This window comes from Ciconia boyciana, chromosome 32 (genome assembly GCF_034638445.1).
Source record: "Ciconia boyciana chromosome 32, ASM3463844v1, whole genome shotgun sequence".
Classification (NCBI taxonomy): Eukaryota; Metazoa; Chordata; class Aves; order Ciconiiformes; family Ciconiidae; genus Ciconia; species Ciconia boyciana.
Window position 1 is genome coordinate 989,024 of NC_132965.1, and position 19,480 is coordinate 1,008,503.

General features: G+C 66.6%; 2 protein-coding genes and 1 non-coding gene across 3 annotated transcripts in view; 2 read left to right on the plus strand and 1 right to left on the minus strand.

Moving 5' to 3' along the window:
- Positions 1-8,818, plus strand: part of POLR2A (RNA polymerase II subunit A) — a 60,531-nt gene extending 51,713 nt beyond the window's left edge. Inside the window, 9 exon segments of the mRNA XM_072848698.1 lie at positions 1,109-1,312; positions 2,659-2,845; positions 3,942-4,055; positions 5,028-5,177; positions 7,405-8,058; positions 8,061-8,150; positions 8,153-8,234; positions 8,236-8,336; positions 8,339-8,818. Of these exon segments, the coding sequence (XP_072704799.1) occupies positions 1,109-1,312; positions 2,659-2,845; positions 3,942-4,055; positions 5,028-5,177; positions 7,405-8,058; positions 8,061-8,150; positions 8,153-8,234; positions 8,236-8,336; positions 8,339-8,556 (1,800 nt within the window). The 3' untranslated portion in view covers positions 8,557-8,818.
- A 1,185-nt stretch (positions 8,819-10,003) lies between these two features.
- TRNAL-UAG (transfer RNA leucine (anticodon UAG)) lies at positions 10,004-10,085 on the minus strand. Its single transcript has one exon. It is a non-coding gene; the product is annotated as a tRNA-Leu (tRNA).
- A 2,442-nt stretch (positions 10,086-12,527) lies between these two features.
- WRAP53 (WD repeat containing antisense to TP53) lies at positions 12,528-19,383 on the plus strand. Its single transcript, XM_072848618.1, is given in 13 exon segments — positions 12,528-12,542; positions 12,640-12,710; positions 12,797-12,892; positions 13,103-13,225; positions 14,125-14,307; positions 15,215-15,254; positions 15,256-15,313; positions 16,013-16,067; positions 16,069-16,142; positions 16,763-16,969; positions 17,397-17,502; positions 17,597-17,740; positions 18,326-19,383. Coding segments are annotated over 13 exon segments (2,112 nt in total). The 3' UTR covers positions 19,266-19,383.
- The last annotated feature ends 97 nt before the right edge of the window (positions 19,384-19,480 follow it).

Sequence of the window (19,480 nt, forward strand, 5' to 3'; positions counted from 1 at the left end):
CCCAGACGCCTGGGTCCTTGGGTGGTGGGGTTTGATGGACATCTGGGTCCCTGGGGTTCCTGGACACTTGGGTGGTGGGGTTCCCAGATGTTGGTGTCCCCAACGTTTCTGGGTCCCTTGGGTGGTGGGGTTCTGGGTGCCTGGACATCTGGGTGCTTGGGTGGTGGGGTTCCCAGATGTTGGTGTCTCCAGGGTTTCTGGGTTCCTTGGGTGGTGGGGTTCCTGGACATCTGGGTGCTTGGGTGGTGGGGTTCCCAGATGTTGGTTTCTCCAGGGTTTCTGGGTCCCTGGGGTGGTGGGGTTCCCAGATGTTGGTGTCCCCAGGGTTTCTGGGTCCCTGGGGTGGTGGGGTTCCCAGATGTTGGTGTCCCCAGGGTTTCTGGGTTCCTTGGGTGGTGGGGTTCCCCAAGGCCTGGGTCCTTGGGTGGTGGAGTTCCTGGACATTTAGGTCCCTGGGTGCCCAGGTGGCTGGGTCTCTGGGGTGGTGGGGTTCCCAGATGTTGGTTTCTCCAGGGTTTCTGGGTCCTTGGGTGGTGGGGTTCCTGGACAGCTGTGTCCTTGGGTGGTGGGGTTCCCAGATGTTGGTTTCTCCAGGGTTTCCGGGTCCCTGGGGTGGTGGGGTTCCCAGATGTTGGTGTCCCCAGGGTTTCTGGGTCCCTGGGGTGGTGGGGGGGTTCCCAGACGCCTGGGTCCCAGGGTGCCCAGATGTCTGGGTCCTTGGGTGGTGGGGTTTGATGGACATCTGGGTCCCTGGGCTTCCTGGACACTTGGGTGGTGGGGTTCCCAGATGTTGGTGTCCTCAGCGTTTCTGGGTCCCTGGGGTGGTGGGGTTCTGGGTGCCTGGACAGCTGTGTCCTTGGGTGGTGGGGTTCCCAGATGTTGGTTTCTCCAGGGTTTCTGGGTCCCTTGGGTGGTGGGGTTCCTGGACATCTGGGTGCTTGGGTGGTGGGGTTCCCAGATGTTGGTGTCCCTAGCGTTTCTGGGTCCCTTGGGTGGTGGGGTTCTGGGTTCCTGGACATCTGGGTGCTTGGGTGGTGGGGTTCCCAGATGTTGGTGTCCCCAGGGTTTCTGGGTCCCCAACAGCCGTTGTTTTCCGCCTGTCCCGCAGGTGCTGGGGATCGAGGCGGTGCGGAAGGCGCTGGAGCGGGAGCTCTACCACGTCATCTCCTTCGATGGTTCCTACGTCAACTACCGTCACCTGGCCCTGCTCTGTGACACCATGACCTCCCGCGGGCACCTGATGGCCATCACCCGCCATGGTGTCAACCGCCAGGACACCGGGCCCCTCATGAAATGCTCCTTTGAGGAGACGGTGGGTGGACAACGGGGGTTTTGGGGGGCTGGGGGAGGGCTTTGAGGGTGTTGGAGGGGTTTGGGGGCTGGAAGTAGGCGTTTGGGGGCTGGGAGGGAGATTTTGGGGGTACTTGGGGGCTGGGAGGGGGCGTTGGGAGTTCTGGAGGGTTTGGGGGCTGGAAATGGGGAGTTTGGGGGTATTGGAGGGGTTTGGGGGCTGGAAGTGGGGCTGGGAGGAGGATTTTTGGGGTGTTGGAGAGGTTTGGGGGCTGGAAATGAGTTTTGGGGAGTGTTGGAGGGTTTGGGGGCTGAAAATGGGGTTTTGGGGGCTGGGATGAGGGGTTTTAGGGGTGTCGGATGGGGTTTGTGGGGTTTTAGGGAGTGTTCGAGGGGTTTAGGGGCTGGGAGGGGATTTTTGGGGTGTTGGAGGGGTTTGGGGGACTGAAAATGGGGTTTTGGGGGCTGGGACGAGGGTTTTAGGGGGTGTCGGAGGGGGTTGCAGGATGGAAGTGGGGTTTTTGGGGTGTTGGAGGTGTTTAGGGGTGCTGGAAAGGTTTAGGGAGCTGGAAGTGGGGCTGGGAGGGGGATTTTTGGGGTGTTGGAGGGTTTGGGGGACTGGGACGAGGGTTTTAGGGGTGTCAGAGGGGGTTGTGCGATGGAAGTGGGGTTTTGGGGTATTCGAGGGTTTGGGGTGTTGGGTTTGAGGGGCTGGAAGTGGGGCTGGGAGGGATTTTTGGGGTGTCGGAGGGATTTGGGGGGCTGGGATGAGGGTTTTAGGGGTGTCAGAGGGGTTGCGGGATGGAAGTGGGGTTTTGGGGGCTGGGATGAGGGGTTCGGGGTGTTGGAGGGGTTTGAGGGGCTGGGAGGGGGATTTTTGGGGTGTTAGGGATTTGGGGGGCTGGGATGAGGCTTTTGGGTGTCAGAAGGGGTTGTGCGATGGAATTGGGGTTTTTGGGGTGTTGGAGGGTTTGAGGGGCTGGAAGTGGGGCTGGGAGGGGATTTTTGGGGTGTCGGAGGGATTTGGGGGCTGGGACGAGGGTTTTAGGGGTGTCGGAGGGGTTGCAGGATGGAAGTGGGGTTTTGGGGTATTCGAGGCGTTTGGGGGTGTTGGGTTTGAGGGGCTGGAAGTGGGGCTGGGAGGGGATTTTTGGGGTGTCAGAGGGTTTGGGGGCTGGGACGAGGGGTTTAGGGGGTGTCAGAGGGGTTGCGTGATGGAAGTGGGATTTTGGGGGTATTTGAGGGGTTTGGGGGTGTTGGAGGGGTTTGAGGGGCTGGGAGTTGGCGTTTGGGGATGTTGGAGGGGTTTGGGGGGGCGGGGGGGGATCTAACCCTTCAAGCTGAATTTGGGGGTGCCCCTCCCCGCAGGTGGACGTGCTGATGGAGGCGGCGGCTCACGGGGAGAGCGACCCCATGAAAGGGGTGTCGGAGAACATCATGTTGGGTCAGCTGGCACCCGCCGGCACCGGGTGCTTCGATCTCCTCCTCGACGCCGAGAAGTGCAAACACGGCATGGAGATCCCCAGCGCCCTCCCGGGGCTGGGCGTCGGGGGACGTAAGTCCTGGATTTTGGGGTACCCCCACAGTGGGAAGGGGGGGGGGGGGCACCCAGATGCTGGGGTCCCCCAAGGACCCGGACGCCTGGGTCCCACGGGGGGACACCACGAGGGTGGTGGCATGAAGACCTTCAGCTTTGTCATGGCCACCAGCCCCAGATGCCTGGGTCCCCTCAGAATGAATGGGGGGCACCCAGATGTTGGGGTCCCCCATAGCAGGAGTTGGGGGCACCCAGATGGTGGGGTCCCCCAAGGACCCGGACGCCTGGGTCCCACGGGGGGACACCACGAGGGTGGTGGCATGAAGACCCTCAGCTTTCGTCATGGCCACCAGCCCCAGATCCCTGGGTCCCCTCGGAATGAATGGGGGGCACCCAGATGTTGGGGTCCCCCATGGTAGGAGTTGGGGGCACCCAGATGTTGGGGTCCCCCATGGTGGGAGTTGGGGGCACCCAGATGCTGGGGTACCCCAAGGACCCGGACGCCTGGGTCCCACGGGGGAGGAGAGGAGGACATTGCAAGGGTGGTGGCATGAAGACCCTCAGCTTCATCATGGCCACCAGCCCCAGATGCCTGGGTCCCCTCAGGAGGAATGGGGGGCACCCAGATGTGGGGGTCCCCCATGGTGGGAGTTGGGGGCACCCAGATGGTGGGGTCCCCCATGGTGGGAGTTGGGGGCACCCAGATGGTGGGGTCCCCCAAGGACCCGGACGCCTGGGTCCCACGGGGGGACACCACGAGGGTGGTGGCATGAAGACCCTCAGCTTCGTCATGGCCACCAGCCCCAGATGCCTGGGTCCCCTCAGGAGGAATGGGGGGCACCCAGATGTGGGGGTCCCCCATGGTGGGAGTTGGGGGCACCCAGATGGTGGGGTACCCCAAGGACCCGGACGCCTGGGTCCCACGGGGGGACACCACGAGGGTGGTGGCATGAAGACCCTCAGCTTCGTCATGGCCACCAGCCCCAGATCCCTGGGTCCCCTCAGGAGGAATGGGGGGCACCCAGATGTGGGGGTCCCCCATGGTGGGATTTGGGGGCACCCAGATGCTGGGGTCCCCTAACGTGTGTGTGTCCCCCCCGCCATCTCTCCGCAGCCACCGGAATGTTCTTCGGGTCGGCCCCCAGCCCCATGGGGGGGATGTCCCCCGCCATGACGCCGTGGAACCAGGGTGCCACCCCCGCCTACGGGGCCTGGTCCCCCAGCGTGGGTGCGTGGGGGGGGGGCGGGGGGGTACTGGGATGCACTGGGAGGCCAGATTGGGGGAGTTGGGGGGTAGAGGGGATTGGGGGGCTGTTGGGGGGACTCTGGGGTAGAATGGGGGTCAATGGGATGGCTGGGGGAGTTGGGGGCCATGGGGCAGACTGGGGGTCACTGGGGGGCAAAGTGGGGTCCTTGGGGCAGATTTGGGGTCCCTGGGGCAGACTGGGGGGTGGGGTGTTTTGGGGGAGGCTCTGAGGGTTTTGGGGGCTGTTAGAGGGGCTGGGGTGGACTGGGGGTCCCTGGGACAGAATGGGGTCCCTGGGGCAGAGTTGGGGTCCCTGGGGTAGACTGGGGGCAAACTGGGGGGCACTGGGACAGATTGGGGGCTGTTGGAGGGGCCCTGGGGTGTTTGGGGGGCTCTGGGGCAGAATAGGGGTCCCTGGGGTAGGTGAGAGGGGAAATTGGGGGCCCTGGGGCAGTTTGGGGTCAGATTTGGGGTCCCTGGAGCAGACTGGGGGGTTAAATGGGGGTCCCTGAGGTAGATTTGGGGTCCCAGGGGCAGATTTGGGGGCTGTTGGGGGGGGGGTCTCTGGGGCAGAATGGGGTCCCTGGGGTAGGCTGGAGGGCAAACTGGGGGGCCCTGGGGCACTTTGGGGGCAGATTTGGGGTCCCTGGAGCAGACTGGGGGGGCCCTGGGGCAGGATGGGGGCCCTGGGGTAGGCTGGAGGGCAAATTGGGGTCCCAGGGGCAGATCTGGGGGGCTGTTGGGGGGGGTCTCTGGGGCAGAATGGGGGTCCCTGGGGTAGGCTGGAGGGGAAATTGGGGTCCCAGGGGCAGATTTGGGGTCCCTGGAGCAGACTGGGGGGCACATTGGGGGTCCCTGGGGTAGATTTGGGCTCCCTGGGGCAGTCTGGGGGGGGCTGTTGGGGGTCCTGAACCCCTCCTCCTGGCACCCCCCCATTTTTGGGGTCCCCTCCAGGCAGCGGCATGACCCCGGGGGGCGCCGGCTTCTCCCCCAGCGCCGCCTCCGACGCCAGCGGCTTCAGCCCCGGTTACCCCCCGGCCTGGTCCCCCACCCCCGGCTCCCCCGGCTCCCCTGGGCCCTCCAGCCCCTACATCCCCTCCCCCGGTGAGTACAGCACCCCAAAACCCCCCTGCGACACCCCAACAACACCCTACGCCACCCCTACGCTGCCCACACAACACCCCAACACCGTCTACAGGACCCCTACGCTGCCCACGCAACACCCAAACAACACCCGACAAGGCCGTACAACGACCTGTGGGACCCCCTGCAACACCCCAACATCACACAACACCCCAACAACGTCCTACACAATCCCTACAACACCCCAACACCCTCTACAGGACCCCTACGCTGCCCACACAACACCCAAACAACACCCGACAAGGCCGTACAACGACCTATGGGATGCCCTGCAACACCCCAACACTGCACAACACCCCCAAAACCCCCTACAACGTCCTACGCAACCCCTACGCTGCCCACACAACACCCCAACACCCCCTACAAAACCCCTACGCTGCCCACGCAACACCTCAACAACACCCAACAAGGCCGTACAACGACCTACAGGACACCATGCAACACCCCAACACCACCCCCAACACCCCAAAATGTCCTACAATGTCCTACAGCACCCCTACGCTGCCCACACAACACCCCAAAACCCCCTACAGGTCCCCTACGCTGCCCACACAACACCTCAACAACACCCTACAAGGCCATGCAATGACCTATGGGACCCCCGCAACACCCACACAACACCCCAAATCCCCTACAATGTTCTATGAGACCCCTATGCTGCCCACACAACACCCCAAAACCCCTACAGGTCCCCTATGCTGCCCACACAACACCTCAACAACACCCGACAAGGCCGTACAATGACCTGTGGGACCTCCCACAACACCCCGACACCACACAACACCCCAACAACACCCCCTACAATGTTCTACGAGACCCCTACCCTGCCCACACAACACCCTAAAACCCCTACGCTGCCCACACAACACCTTGACAACACCTGACAAGGCTGTACAACGACCTACGGGATGCCCCACAACACCCCAACACCACCCCCAAAACCCCCTACAACATCCTATGAGACCCCTACGCTGCCCACACAACACCCTAAAATGCCCTACAGTGTCCTACAGGACCCCTACGCTGCCCACACAACACCTCAACAACACCTGACAAGGCCATACAACGACCTATGGGACCCCCCGCCACACCCTCAAAACCCCCTACAACGTCCTATGAGACGTCCTATGACACTGCCCACACAACACCCCCTACAAGACCCCTACACTGCCCACACAACACCTCGACAACACCCTACAAGGCCGTGCAATGACCTATGGGACCTCCTGCAACACCCTAACACCGCACAACATCCCAACACCACGCTACAACCCCCCTACAACACCCCAAAACACCCTACAACATCCTACAAGACCCCTTCTGCCCACACAATGCCTCAACGACACCCTACAAGGCCGTACAATGACCTACGGGACACCCCACAACACCCCAACACCACACAACACCCCAACAACGCACTACAACGTCCTACAGGACCCCTACGCTGCCCACACAACACCTCAACACCACTACCCTGCAGCACCCCCTAACAGCCACACCACCTCCATAACACCCCAAATCGCCCTACAACACCCCCCAATGCCCCCACAAAATCCTACAACACCCCAACACCGCCACAGCACCCTGGCATGATGTACAGGACCCCCCAACAACACACTACAACACCCCACAACGTGCCCCCAGTGCCCCCCAACACCCCTACAAAACCTCGTAATGCCCAACAACACCCGCACAGGGTCCCCTAACACTTCCACAACACCCTATGCTGCCTTCATAACACCCCAACCCCCCAGGTCACCCCTGCAACACCCCGAAGTACCCCACAACTCACCCCAACACTTGCCAACACCCCCACAATGACCCCCCAACACCTCCACAACACCCTACAATGCCCTCACAACCCCGCCACACTCCAAAATACCCCACGACTCACCCCAACACTCGCCAACACCCCACAGTGCCCCACAACACCCACCACCACACTTCAAAACACCCATAACACGCAACACCCACACAACAACCCTGCAGCACCCCCCAATAGCCCCAACACCCCACGACACCCCAAAACACCCCATGACACTCAGAACTGCCCACAACACCTCCAGAACACCCCAACAACACCGTACAACAGCCCCGCAACACTCCACAGAGCCCTACAACACCCCATAATGCCCCACAACACCCATCTGGGGACCCCCCCCGTCACCCTCTTGCGTCCCTTCCGCAGGTGGTGCCATGTCACCCAGCTACAGCCCGACATCACCCGCCTACGAGCCGCGCTCGCCTGGGGGCTACACCCCGCAGAGCCCCAGCTACAGCCCGACGTCACCCAGCTACAGCCCGACGTCGCCCAGCTACAGCCCCACCTCGCCCAACTACAGCCCCACCTCACCCAGTTACAGCCCCACGTCACCCAGTTACAGCCCGACCTCTCCCAGCTACAGCCCGACCTCACCCAGCTACAGCCCGACCTCTCCCAGCTACAGCCCGACCTCTCCCAGTTACAGCCCGACTTCTCCCAGTTACAGCCCCACCTCGCCCAGTTACAGCCCAACTTCTCCCAGTTACAGCCCCACGTCACCCAGTTACAGCCCAACTTCTCCCAGTTACAGCCCAACATCGCCCAGCTACAGCCCGACTTCCCCCAGCTACAGCCCGACTTCTCCCAGTTACAGCCCCACATCTCCCAGTTACAGCCCCACCAGCCCCAACTACAGCCCCACCAGCCCCAACTACACCCCTACTTCTCCCAGTTACAGCCCCACTTCTCCCAGTTACAGCCCCACCAGCCCCAACTACACCCCAACCTCCCCCAACTACAGCCCCACCTCCCCCAGTTACAGCCCCACCTCTCCCAGTTACAGCCCCACCTCTCCCAGTTACTCCCCTCCAGCCCCCGCTACACCCCCCAGTCGCCCACCTACACCCCCAGCAGCCCCAGTTACAGCCCCAGCAGCCCCAGCTACAGCCCCACCTCCCCAAGTACACCCCGACCAGCCCCAGCTACAGCCCCAGCTCCCCGGAGTACACCCCACCTCCCCCAAGTACAGCCCCACCTCCCCAAGTACAGCCCCACCAGCCCCAAGTACAGCCCCACGTCTCCCACCTACAGCCCCACCACCCCCAAGTACAGCCCCACTTCCCCCACCTACAGCCCCACCTCCCCGTCTACACCCCCACCAGCCCCAAATACAGCCCCACCTCCCCCACCTACAGCCCCACCAGCCCCAAGTACAGCCCCACATCTCCCACCTACAGCCCCACCAGCCCCAAGGGTTCCACCTACAGCCCCACATCCCCCGGCTACAGCCCCACGTCGCCCACCTACAGCCTCACCAGCCCGGCCATCAGCCCCGACGACAGCGACGAGGACAACTGAGCTGGGGGGGGACGGGGAGCCGCCCAAACCCCTGCAGGCTGTGGGGGTGACCCCCAAGTTGGGGGGGGCGATTCCTAAGTTGAGGGGTGACCCCCAAATTAGGTGTTACTCCCTCAAGTTGGGGGGCTGACCCCCAAGTTGGCGGGGCGGGTGACACCTAAGTTGGGGGTAACTCCTAAGTTGGGGGATGACCCTCAAGTTGGGGGGCTGACCCCCAAGTTGGGGGGTGATCCCTAAGTGTGTGTGGGGGGAGTGATCCCTAAATTGGGGGAGGGGCTGACCCCCAAATTGGGGGCTGACCCTTAAGTTTGGGGGTAACCCCTAAGTTGAGGGGCGACCCCAAAGTGGGGTGGCCCCTAAATGGGAGGTGCCCCCAAGTTGAAGGGGTAATCTCTAAGTTGGGGGGTGACCCCCAAGTTGGGGGTGACCCCCAAGTTGGGGGCAGGCGGGGAGGACTCCCTCTTCCGGGGTGTTGGGGACACGTCACCCGCCCCGGGTGACGCTGGCGCCGGGTCAGGTGTAATTTATGGGTGTTGTTAGTTAAGGGGGGAGACACAAGGGGGGTAAATTGGGGGTGGGGTGGGGCACTCCTGGTGGCGGTTCGGGGGGTTGGGGTCCTTCGCCCCTCCCCCTTTATTTCGGTGTTTTCATGTACGGGGAGGGGAAGCGGGGGGGATTTCGCTTTTGGGGAAATAAATGTTTTACTGATTTTCAGCTGTGGCTTCGTGTGTGGGGGTGGGGGTGGGGGCATCCGGGACCCTCCCCCTCCCATAATGAACCCCGGCCTCCGGGGTCCCCATCCATATCCCCTCCCGCCCCGCGGACCCACGTGACTGGGGATATCCCATCCCCCCCCGGGGACCTAAGTGACTGGGGATCCCCATCCCCCCCAGGGGACCCAGATGACTGGGGTCCCCCCCCCCATAGGGGACCCACGTGACTGGGGATCCCCATCCCCCCATAGGGGACCCACGTGACTGGGGATCCCCATCCCCCCATAGGGAACCCAAGTGACTGGGGATCCCCCCCCATAGGGGACCCACGTGACTGGGGATCCCCATCCCCCCCATAGGGGACCCACGTGACTGGGGATCCCTATCCCCCCCCATAGGGGACGCACGTGACTGGGGATCCCCATCCCCCCATAGGGAACCCAAGTGACTGGGGATCCCCCCCCATAGGGGACCCACGTGACTGGGGATCCCCATGCCCCCCATAGGGGATCCACGTGACTGGGGATCCCCATCCCCCCATAGGGAACCCAAGTGACTGGGGATCCCCCCATAGGGGACGCACGTGACTGGGGATCCCCCCCCCCCAGGGAACCCACGTGACTGGGGATCCCCACCCCATAGGGGACCCAGGAGTCCGGGCAACCCCCCTCCCCCCAAAAAAATAACCTGCCTCGTGGGGCACCCATGGGTGCTGGGGGAGGGAGGTCCCCAACTGGCAGCGGTGGGATTCGAACCCACGTCCCCGCGGGGACTGGAGCCTAAATCCAGCGCCTTGGACCGCTCGGCCACGCTACCGGGGCGCGGGGGGAGCCCCGGATGTCGCGGTCCCCTGTGGCGGAGGGACCCGGATGTCGGAGGGCCCCTCCCCCCCGTCCCCTCAATGTCCCCCGCAATGTCCCCGAGTGTCCCGATGTCCCCACGGCCCCCAGTGTGTCCCCCCGTGTCCCCCCCAATGTCCCCGGTGCCACCCCGTGTGTCCCCGTGTGTCCCCATGTCCCCTCATGTCCCCAAGTCCCCAGTGTCCCCCCATGTGTCCCCATGCCCCCTGGTGTCCCCAGTGTCCCCCCCACGTCAGCAGTGTCCCTCCATGTCCCCCATGTCCCCCATGTCCCCCCATGTCCCCCCATGCTCCCAGTGTCCCCATGTCCCCCAATGTCCCCAGTGTCCCCAGTGTCCCCACGTCCCGCAATGTCCCCATGTCCCCAGTGTCCCCCCCACGTCAGCAGTGTCCCTCCATGTCCCCCGTCCCCCATGTCCCCATGTCCCCAGTGTCACCTCATGTGTCCCCATGCCCCCTGGTGTCCCCAGTGTCCCCCCATGTCCCCCATGTCCCCCATGTCCCCCATGTCCCCCCATGCTCCCAGTGTCCCCACGTCCCGCAATGTCCCCATGTCCCCAGTGTCCCCCCCACGTCAGCAGTGTCCCTCCATGTCCCCCATCCCCCCATGTCCCCAGTGTCCCCACGTCCCCAATGTCCCAGTGTCCCCAGTGTCACCCCGTGTGTCCCCATGTCCCCAACGTCCCCCACGTCAGCAGCGTCCCCGATGTCCCCCATCTCTTGATGTCCCCCGTCCCCCATGCTCCCAGTGTCCCCACGTCCCTCAATGTCCCAGTGTCCCCAATGTCCCCAGTGTCCCCAGTGTCATCCCATGTGTCCCCATGTCCCCTGATGTCCCCAATGTCCCCCACGTCAGCAGTGTCCCCCATGTCCCCCGCCCCCCAGTGTCCCCATCTTTTGATGTCCCCATGTACCCCCATGTCCCCACGTCCCCCAATGTCCCCAGTGTCCCCAATGTCCCCAGTGCCACCCCATGTGTCCCCAGTGTCCCCGCATCCCCCAATGTCCCCAATGTCCCCAGTGTCACCCCATGTGTCCCCAGCGTCCCCATGTCCCCTGACGCCCCCATGTCCCCCTTGTCCCCCACGTCAGCAGTGTCCCCCCATGTCCCCCCTCCCCCAGTGTCCCCACGTCCCCCAATGTCCCGGTGTCCCCAATGTCCCCAGTGTCCCCCATGGGTCCCCACTGTCCCCATGTCCCCCAGTGTCCCCACGTCCCCCAATGTCCTCAGTGCCACCCCATGTGTCCCCATATCCCTGATGTCCCCATGTCCCCCCACATCAGCAGTGTCCCCCATGTCCCCCGTCCCCCATGCTCCCAGTGTCCCCACATCCCCCAATGTCCCAGTGTCCCCAGTGCCACCCCGTGTGTCCCCATGTCCCCAATATCCCCCCACGTCAGCAGTGTCCCCCATGTCCCCCGTGTCCCCCGTGTCCCCCCCTGCCCCGAATGTCTCCACATCCCGCAATGTCCCAGTGTCCCCATGTCCCCCAATGTCCCCAGCATCACCCCATGTGTCCCCATGTCCCCAATATCCGCCCCACGTCATCAGTGTCCCCCCCATGTCCCCCATCTCTTGGTGTCCCCCTTCCCCATGTCCCCACGTCCCCCAGTGTCCCCAATGTCCCCAGGGTCACCCCGTGTGTCCCCATGGCCCCTGACGTCCCCAGTGTCCCCCATGGGTCCCCAGTGTCCCCATGTCCCCCAATGTCCCATTGTCCCCAATATCCCGTGTCCCTGATGTCCCCCATGTCCCCCGTGTCCCCACATCCCCGATGTCCCAGTGTCCCCCTTGTGTCCCCATGTCCCCCCCATGTCCCCAATGTCCCTCCGTGTCCCCACATCCCCCGATGTCCCAGTGTCCCCCAGTGTCCCCAGTATCCCCCGTGTCCCCCGTGTCCCCCCATGTCCCCAATGTCCCCCGTGTCCCCACATCCCCGATGTCCCAGTGTCCCCCGTGTCCCCCATGTGTCCCCACTGTCCCCAGTGTCCCCCGTCTGTCCCCCGTGTGTCCCCCCTGTCCCCAGTGTCCCCCGTGTCCCCCATGTCCCCCATGTCCCCACATCCCCGATGTCCCCGTGTCCCCCGTGTCCCCCGTGTGTCCCCACTGTCCCCAGTGTCCCCCGTGTGTCCCCGTGTCCCCCGTGTGTCCCCGTGTCCCCACTGTCCCCAGTGTCCCCCAGTGTCCCCCGTGTCCCCCGTGTCCCCCCATGTCCCCAATGTCCCCCGTGTCCCCACATCCCCCGATGTCCCCGTGTCCCCCCGCGCTCCTGAGTGTCCCCGCCACCCCACCCCCGCAGACGTGGGCGGGGCCACGCCTGACCCCGCCCCCTCAACGCCACACACACCGCACCCCCCGCGCGGTGCACGCCGGGAAAGGGGCGGGGCCAAGCGCTGTCATGGCGGCGCCCATGGTGGAAGGTGCGGATGGGGAAGGGGGAGGGGCGAACGCCAGGATCCCCGGGGGGGGAGGGCTGACCCCTTGGTGCTGACCTCGCCCCTCCCCCACAGCCCCTCAGGGGCCCCTCCCCCGGGACCACCCACGACGCGGAGCCCCCCCCGGAGGAGCTGGAGGCCTCGGAGTGAGCGACCGGACGCCTGATGGGGGGGTGGGGGGAGGGGTGGGGGAAGGTTTGGGGTCCCTGACCCCTCCCCTCCCCTCCCCCAGGTTGCCCCCTTACGAGCTGGGTCGCCCCCCGGCCGGTGTGGGGGCGCGGGACGAGTTCGCCCACCGGCCCCACAACTTCCTCCGGGGCTGCAAATGGTGAGAAACCCCTCCCCACCCCTCCTCCTCCCCCCGCACCCCTGGGGGTCCCAAACACCTGGGGGAGGGGGGTGTCCCCAGATGCCTGCGGGGGTGGGGGGGTGGGGGCGGTTGGGGTCGCAGACTCCTGGGGGGGTGCCCCAGACCACTGGGGGGGAGGGGGATTCTCGTGCTTGGCCACGCCCCCCGGCCATCTGGGGTCCCCCCCAGGGCCCCCGACGGTTCCTGCGTCCTGAGCTGCAGCGATGACAACGCCCTGCGCATCTTCGACCTCCCCCGTGCCGGGGCCCCCAGGGCTGCCCCTCCCCAGCTGGTGGGTGCCGAGGGGGTGGGGTGGGGGTGAGGGGGGCTATAGGGGTCCCATGGGGGGGTGGGGGGCTGTGGGGTAGTGGGGGGGCATTTGGGGTGGTTATGGGGTGGTTGGGGGTCGCTGTGGGGGTCTTGGGGGGCTGGGGGTGGCTGCGGGGCACCCATAGGGTGCTTGGGCGTGGCTGTGGGGCACCCGTGGGGCAGCTGGGGGTCGTTATGGGGCTCCTGGGGGGACTGGGGGTCGCTATGGGGCACCCATAAGGTGCTTGGGTGTGGCTATGGGGCACCCATGGGGAAGCTGGGGGTCGCTATGGGGCACCCATGGGTGGCTGGGGGTGGCTATGGGACCCCCATGGGGTGTTTGGGGGTCGCTATGGGGCTCCTGGGGGCTGGGCGTCACTATGGGGCACCCATGAGGTGCTTGGGAGTCACCATAGGGCTCCTGGGGGTATGTGGGGGCTGGGGGTGGCTGTGGGGCACCCCTGGGTGTTTGGGGGTCGCTATGGGGCACCCATAGGGTGGTTGGGGGTCACTATGGGGCACCCATAGGGTGGTTGGGGGTCACTATGGGGCACCCATAGGGTGGTTGGGGGTGGCTGTGGGGCACCCCTGGGTGCTGGGGGTCACTATGGGGCACCCATAGGGTGGTTGGGGGTCGCTGTGGGGCACCCCTGGGTGCTGGGGGTCGCTATGGGGCACCCATAGGGTGGTTGGGGGTCACTATGGGGCACCCATAGGGTGGTTGGGGGTCACTGTGGGGCACCCCTGGGTGCTGGGGCTCGCTATGGGGCACCCCTGGGTGCTGGGGGTCGCTATGGGGCACCCATAGGGTGGTTGGGGGTCACTATGGGGCACCCATAGGGTGTTTGGGGGTCGCTGTGGGGCACCCCTGGGTGCTGGGGGTCGCTATGGGGCCCCCGTAGGGTGGTTGGGGGTCGCTGTGGGGCACCCCTGGGTGCTGGGGGTCGCTGTGGGGCACCCCTGGGTGCTGGGGGTCGCTATGGGGTGCTGGCGCAGGTGCCGGCGCTGCGGGTGCCGGAGGGCGACACCGTCTACGACTTCGCCTGGTTCCCCCTGATGGACTCGACCCAGCCCCACACCTGCCTGTGAGCCACTGGGGGGCACTGGGAGGGACTGGGAGGGACTGGGGGCACTGGGAGAGGGACTGGGGGAGGTAGAGCATGCTGGGAGGGACTGGGAGGGAGACTAGGGGTACTGGGAGAGGGACTGGGAGGCACTGGGGGCACTGGGAGGGACTGGGAGGGAGACTGGGGGGCACTGGGAGGGACTGGGAGGGACTGGGGGCACTGGGAGAGGGACTGGGAGGCACTGGGGGCACTGGGAGAGGGACTGGGGGGAGCTAGAGCATGCTGGGAGGCACTGGGAGGGAGACTGGGGGTACTGGGAGACGGACTGGGAGGCACTGGGGGCACTGGGAGGGACTGGGAGGGGGCTAGAGCATACTGGGAGAGGGACTGGGAGGCACTGGGAGAGGGACTGGGAGGCACTGGGGGCACTGGGAGGGAGACTGGGAGGCACTGGGAGGGAGACTGGGGGCACTGGGGGTACTGGGAGGGAGACTGGGAGCCACTGGGGGCACTGGGAGGGGGACTGGTGGCACTGGTTGTTACTGGGTGTTACTGGGAGACACTGGGGGAGGCTGTGGGGGTTACGGGGAGCGCTGGGGGTTGTTGGGAGGTTACTGGTTTTTACTGGGATGAACTGGGAGAGCCTGGGGCCTTAGAGGGAGAGACTGGGAGGGACCGGGGAGTCACTGGTTGTTACTGGGGGTTACTGAGAGATGCTGGGGGGGTTACTGGGAGCAGTGGGGGTTACTGGGATCACTGGTTTTTACTGGGATGAACTGGGAGAGCCTAGGGCCTTAGAGAGAGGCACTGGGGGGTGTCTGGGGGCCACTGGGTGTTACTGGGAGACACTGGGGGGGCTGGGGGTTACTGGGAGCGTGGGGGGTTGTTGGGAGGTTACTGGTCTGTACTGGTCTGTACTGGTTAGGGTGGCCGCCAGCAGCCGGGACAACCCCGTGCACCTCTGGGGACGCCTTCGACGGGACCCTGCGGGGCTCCTTCCGCGCCTACAGCCACCTGGTGGGGGGCACCCCGGGGTGGGGGCACCCATGGGTGGGGGGTCGGGGGGGCACCCAGGGTGGGGGGACCCAGGAGTCCTGGGGGGAGGGGGTGGTCACAGGGGACCCCAGTATGGGGGGTGGGGTGGGGGGACATCTGGGGACCCAGGGGGAACTCGGCGGTGGGGGCACCCAAGGGTGGGGGGACCCGAGGGGGGCACCCAGGGGTGGGGGGCACCCAGGGGTGGGGGAGGGGCACCCAGGAGTCCTGGGGGGGTGGTGGTGACAGAGGGGACCCAGGGGTGGGTGACATAGAGGGGATCCCAGTAGGGAGGGGACCCAGGGGTGGTGGGGGGCACCCAGGATTGGGGGGAGATGTGGGGGTGACCCAGGGGACCCCAGGGTGTGGGGGGGACACATAGAGGGGACCCAGGGGTGGGGGGGGGTGGGGGGGACCCAGGGGACCCCAGGGTGTGGGGGGGACACATAGGGGACCCAGGGGTGGTGGTGGGGGGGTGACCCAGGGGACCCAGGGGTGGGGGGCACCCAGGATTGGGGGGGGGGAGATGTGGGGGTGACCCAGGGGACCCCAGGGTGCGGGGGGACACACATAGAGGGGACCCAGGGGTGGGGGGTGACCCAGGGGACCCCAGTATGGGGGGGGGTGCGGGGACACCCGCAGGGGTGGGGAGGGGTGTTGAGCCCGTGTCCCCGGTGCGGGGGGGCAGGAGGAGCCGGTGGCCCCCACTCCCTGGCCTTCACCCCCGACGGCTCCCGGCTCCTGGGGCTTCGACGGCGCCGTCCGCGTCTTCCCCACCGCCCGCCCCGGGCGCCACGGCCAGGAGAGACGGCTGCAGCGTGAGGGGCGGGGCCTGGGGGGGCGGGGCCTCGGGGGGCGGGGCACTGGGGGTGGGGCTTGGGGGGTGTGGTCTCAGGGGTGGGGTTTATTGGGGGGGGTGCCAGGGAGTGGGAAGGGCAGAGGGTGCCCCGCGGGCTGCACTGAGGGGGTGGGGCTTGAGGGGCGGGGCTTAGGGGGCGGGGCACTGGGGTGGGGCTTGGGGGTGTGGTCTGAAGGGAGGGGGGCAGGGAGTGGGAAGGGCAGAGCCTGCCCCACGGGCTGCACTGCGAGGGGCGTGGCCTAAAGGGGAGGGGCTCGGGTGGGTGGGGTTTGAAGGGTGGGTGGGGTCTGAAGGGGTGGGGCGGGGCTGCACCGATTGCATGTGGTGCACGGTGCGGGTGTGGCCTAAAGGAGTGGGGCTTGGGTGGGTGGGGTCTGAGGGGGTGTGGTCTAAGGGAGGTGGGGCTGGTGGGCGGGGTCTAAAGGGGGTGGGGCTTGGGCAGAAGGCTGCCTGCCTATCGGGGCAACTGTGCACTAAGGGGTGGGGCTTGGGGAGGGGTGTGGCCTGTCGGAGGGGGCGGGGCGAGGCCCAAGGGGCGTGGCCTGATCCCTGCTCTCTCTCTCTCCCCTCCCCCTGCAGAGGGGGGGCAGGGCCAGCGGGGCCTGATTGGCTGCCTGGCCTTCAGCCCCACCCAACCGGTGTTCGCCTGCGGCTCCTATGGGCGGAGCCTGGGGCTGTACGCGCTGGAGGGGGGCGGGGCCTTGGCGCTCTGGCCCCGCCTCCCCGCCGCCCCCACCCACCTGCGCTTCAGCCCCGATGGGAACCTCCTCTACGCGGGGGGGCGCAGGGGGGGTGGGGCTTCCGGTGGGTGGAGCAGGTGGGCGTGGCCTCGGGGCTGCAACCGAGGGGTGTGGCTATCAGGGAGTGGGCGGGGCTTTAGAGGTGAGGGCGGGGTTTGGTGTCTGTAGGGTGGGGGGTGCGGGCTTTGGAGGCGGGGCTTGGGAGCTGGGGCGTGGTCTCAGGGCAGGGGGCGGAGCTTGGAGCCAGGGGGTGGGCTCTCAGAGCTGGGGGTGGAGCCTGAGCCGCGGAGGAGGGTGGGGCTTCGCGGTTGGGGTGTGGCCTCTGGGAAGTGGGTGGGGCTTTATGGCTGAAGGGGCGGGGCTTGTAGCCAGGGGCGGGGTTTGGAGAGAGGCTCTGCGGGACAGGGGGTGGGGGAGGCTTGGGGGGGAGGGCGGGGCCTTGGGGGGGCGTGTCCCACAGTAGCCCCGCCCCCAGGACCACCAGATCCTGTGCTGGGACCTGCGGCGTCCCGAGCGTCCCCTGCTGGGGCTGGAGCGGCGGGTGGCCACCAACCAGCGGGTGACCTTCGACCTTGACCCGTGAGCGACCCCCGCACGCCTGGGTCCCCCTTTGGCCGGGTGGGGGAGGGGCTGCCCGGATACCTGGTGACCCCTCCCCCCCCCCCCCCCATAGGACGGGGCGGTTCCTGGTGAGCGGTGACACCGACGGCTTCGTCACCGTCTGGGACACGCTGACCCCCCCGGGGCCGGGGGAGCCCCCCCTGCTGCCCCCCCACCTGCGCTTCCGCGCCCTCCGCGACTGCGTCAACGGCACCAGGTGACACCCGGACGCCGGGGTCCCCTCCCTGGACACCGGGGTCCTCCCCTCCCCCGAACACCTCGGTCCCCTCCCCGGACTCCTGGGTGTCCCCCCACGGACTCGTGGGTCCCCCCCGCCCCTGATGCCTGGGTCCCCTCCCCAATCGCCTGGGTCCCCCCCCCAAACACCTGGGTCCCCTCCCCAGTCACCTGGGTCCCCTCCCCAATCGCCTGGGTCCCCTCCCCCAGTCACCTGGGTCCCCTCCCCCAAACACCTGGGTCCCCTCCCCCAATCGCCTGGGTCCCCTCCCCCAGTCACCTGGGTCCCCTCCCCCAATCGCCTGGATCCCCCCCCCAGACTCGTGGGTCCCCTCCCCTCCGGATTTATGGGTGTCCCCCACCCCGGACACCTGGGTCCCCTCCCCAATCACCTGGGTCCCCTCCCCGGACTTGTGGGTCCCCCCACCCCGGACACCTGGGTCCCCTCCCCAGTCGCCTGGGTCCCCTCCCCCCAGACTCGTGGGTGTCCCCCGCCCCGGACTCGTGGGTCCCCAGGGTGCCGTGGGGTGGAGGTGGGGGTCACCCGGCCACCTCGGTCCCCCAGCCTGCACCCCGGGCTCCCGCTGTTGGCCACCGCCTCGGGGCAGCGACTGTTCCCGGCGCCGTGGGACAGTGACGAAGAGGAGACGGACGAGGACGGGCCCCCCCCGGGAGGGGACAATCGTCTGCAGCTCTGGTGGTGGGGACCTGACCCCCCCGGGGACGACGGCTGGGACGTCCCCGGGGACACCGGGACTGTGGACGCCGACTGTCACCTCCCTGGGGACACCGGGACCGTGGACGCCGATTGTCACCTCCCTGGGGACACCGGGATTGTGTATGATGAGCGGCACCCCCCTGGGGACACCGACTGTGACCCCCCCGGGGACCGGGGCTGGGACACCCCTGGGGACACCGGGACCGTGTATGATGACTGTCACCCTCCTGGGGACACCGGGATCATGGACGCCGACTGTCACCTCCCTGGGGACACCGGGACCGTGGACGCCAGCTGTCACCTCCCTGGGGACACCGGGACCGTGTATGACGACTGTCACCCTCCTGGGGACACCGGGATCATGGACGCCAACTGTCACCTCCCTGGGGACACCGGGACCGTGTATGACAACTGTCACCCTCCTGGGGACACTGAGCGTGGCCCCCCTGGGGACAACGGTTGGGACACCCTTGGGGACACTGGAACCGGCTTGTCCGTGGATACCGACTGTCACCGCTCTGGGGACACCGACTGTTACCTCTCTGGTGACAATGGCTGGGACACCCCTGGGGACACCGCAACTGTGTATGACGACTGCCACCCCCCTGGGGACACTGACTGTGACACCGCCAGGGACACCGGAACCGACGTCTTCGTGTGCACAGGCTGTCACCTTCGTGGGGACACCGACTGTGACACCCCCGGGGACGCCAACGTCGACCGCCCCACGGACGCCGACTGTGACGCCGCTGGGGACGCCGATTGTGACCCCCCCCAGGGACACTGATTGTCACCTCTCCGGGGACACCCCTGGGGACACCGGAACCAGCCTGTCCGCGTACACCGACTGTCACCCCCCCGGGGACACCGGCACTGATTCCTTCATAAAGCCAGTTGTCACCGCCGTGGGGACACCGACTGTCACCCCCTTGGGGACACCTGATTGTCACCCCCCTGGAGACACCAGCACTGACCCCCCCTTGGGGGCTACACCCCCCTCGG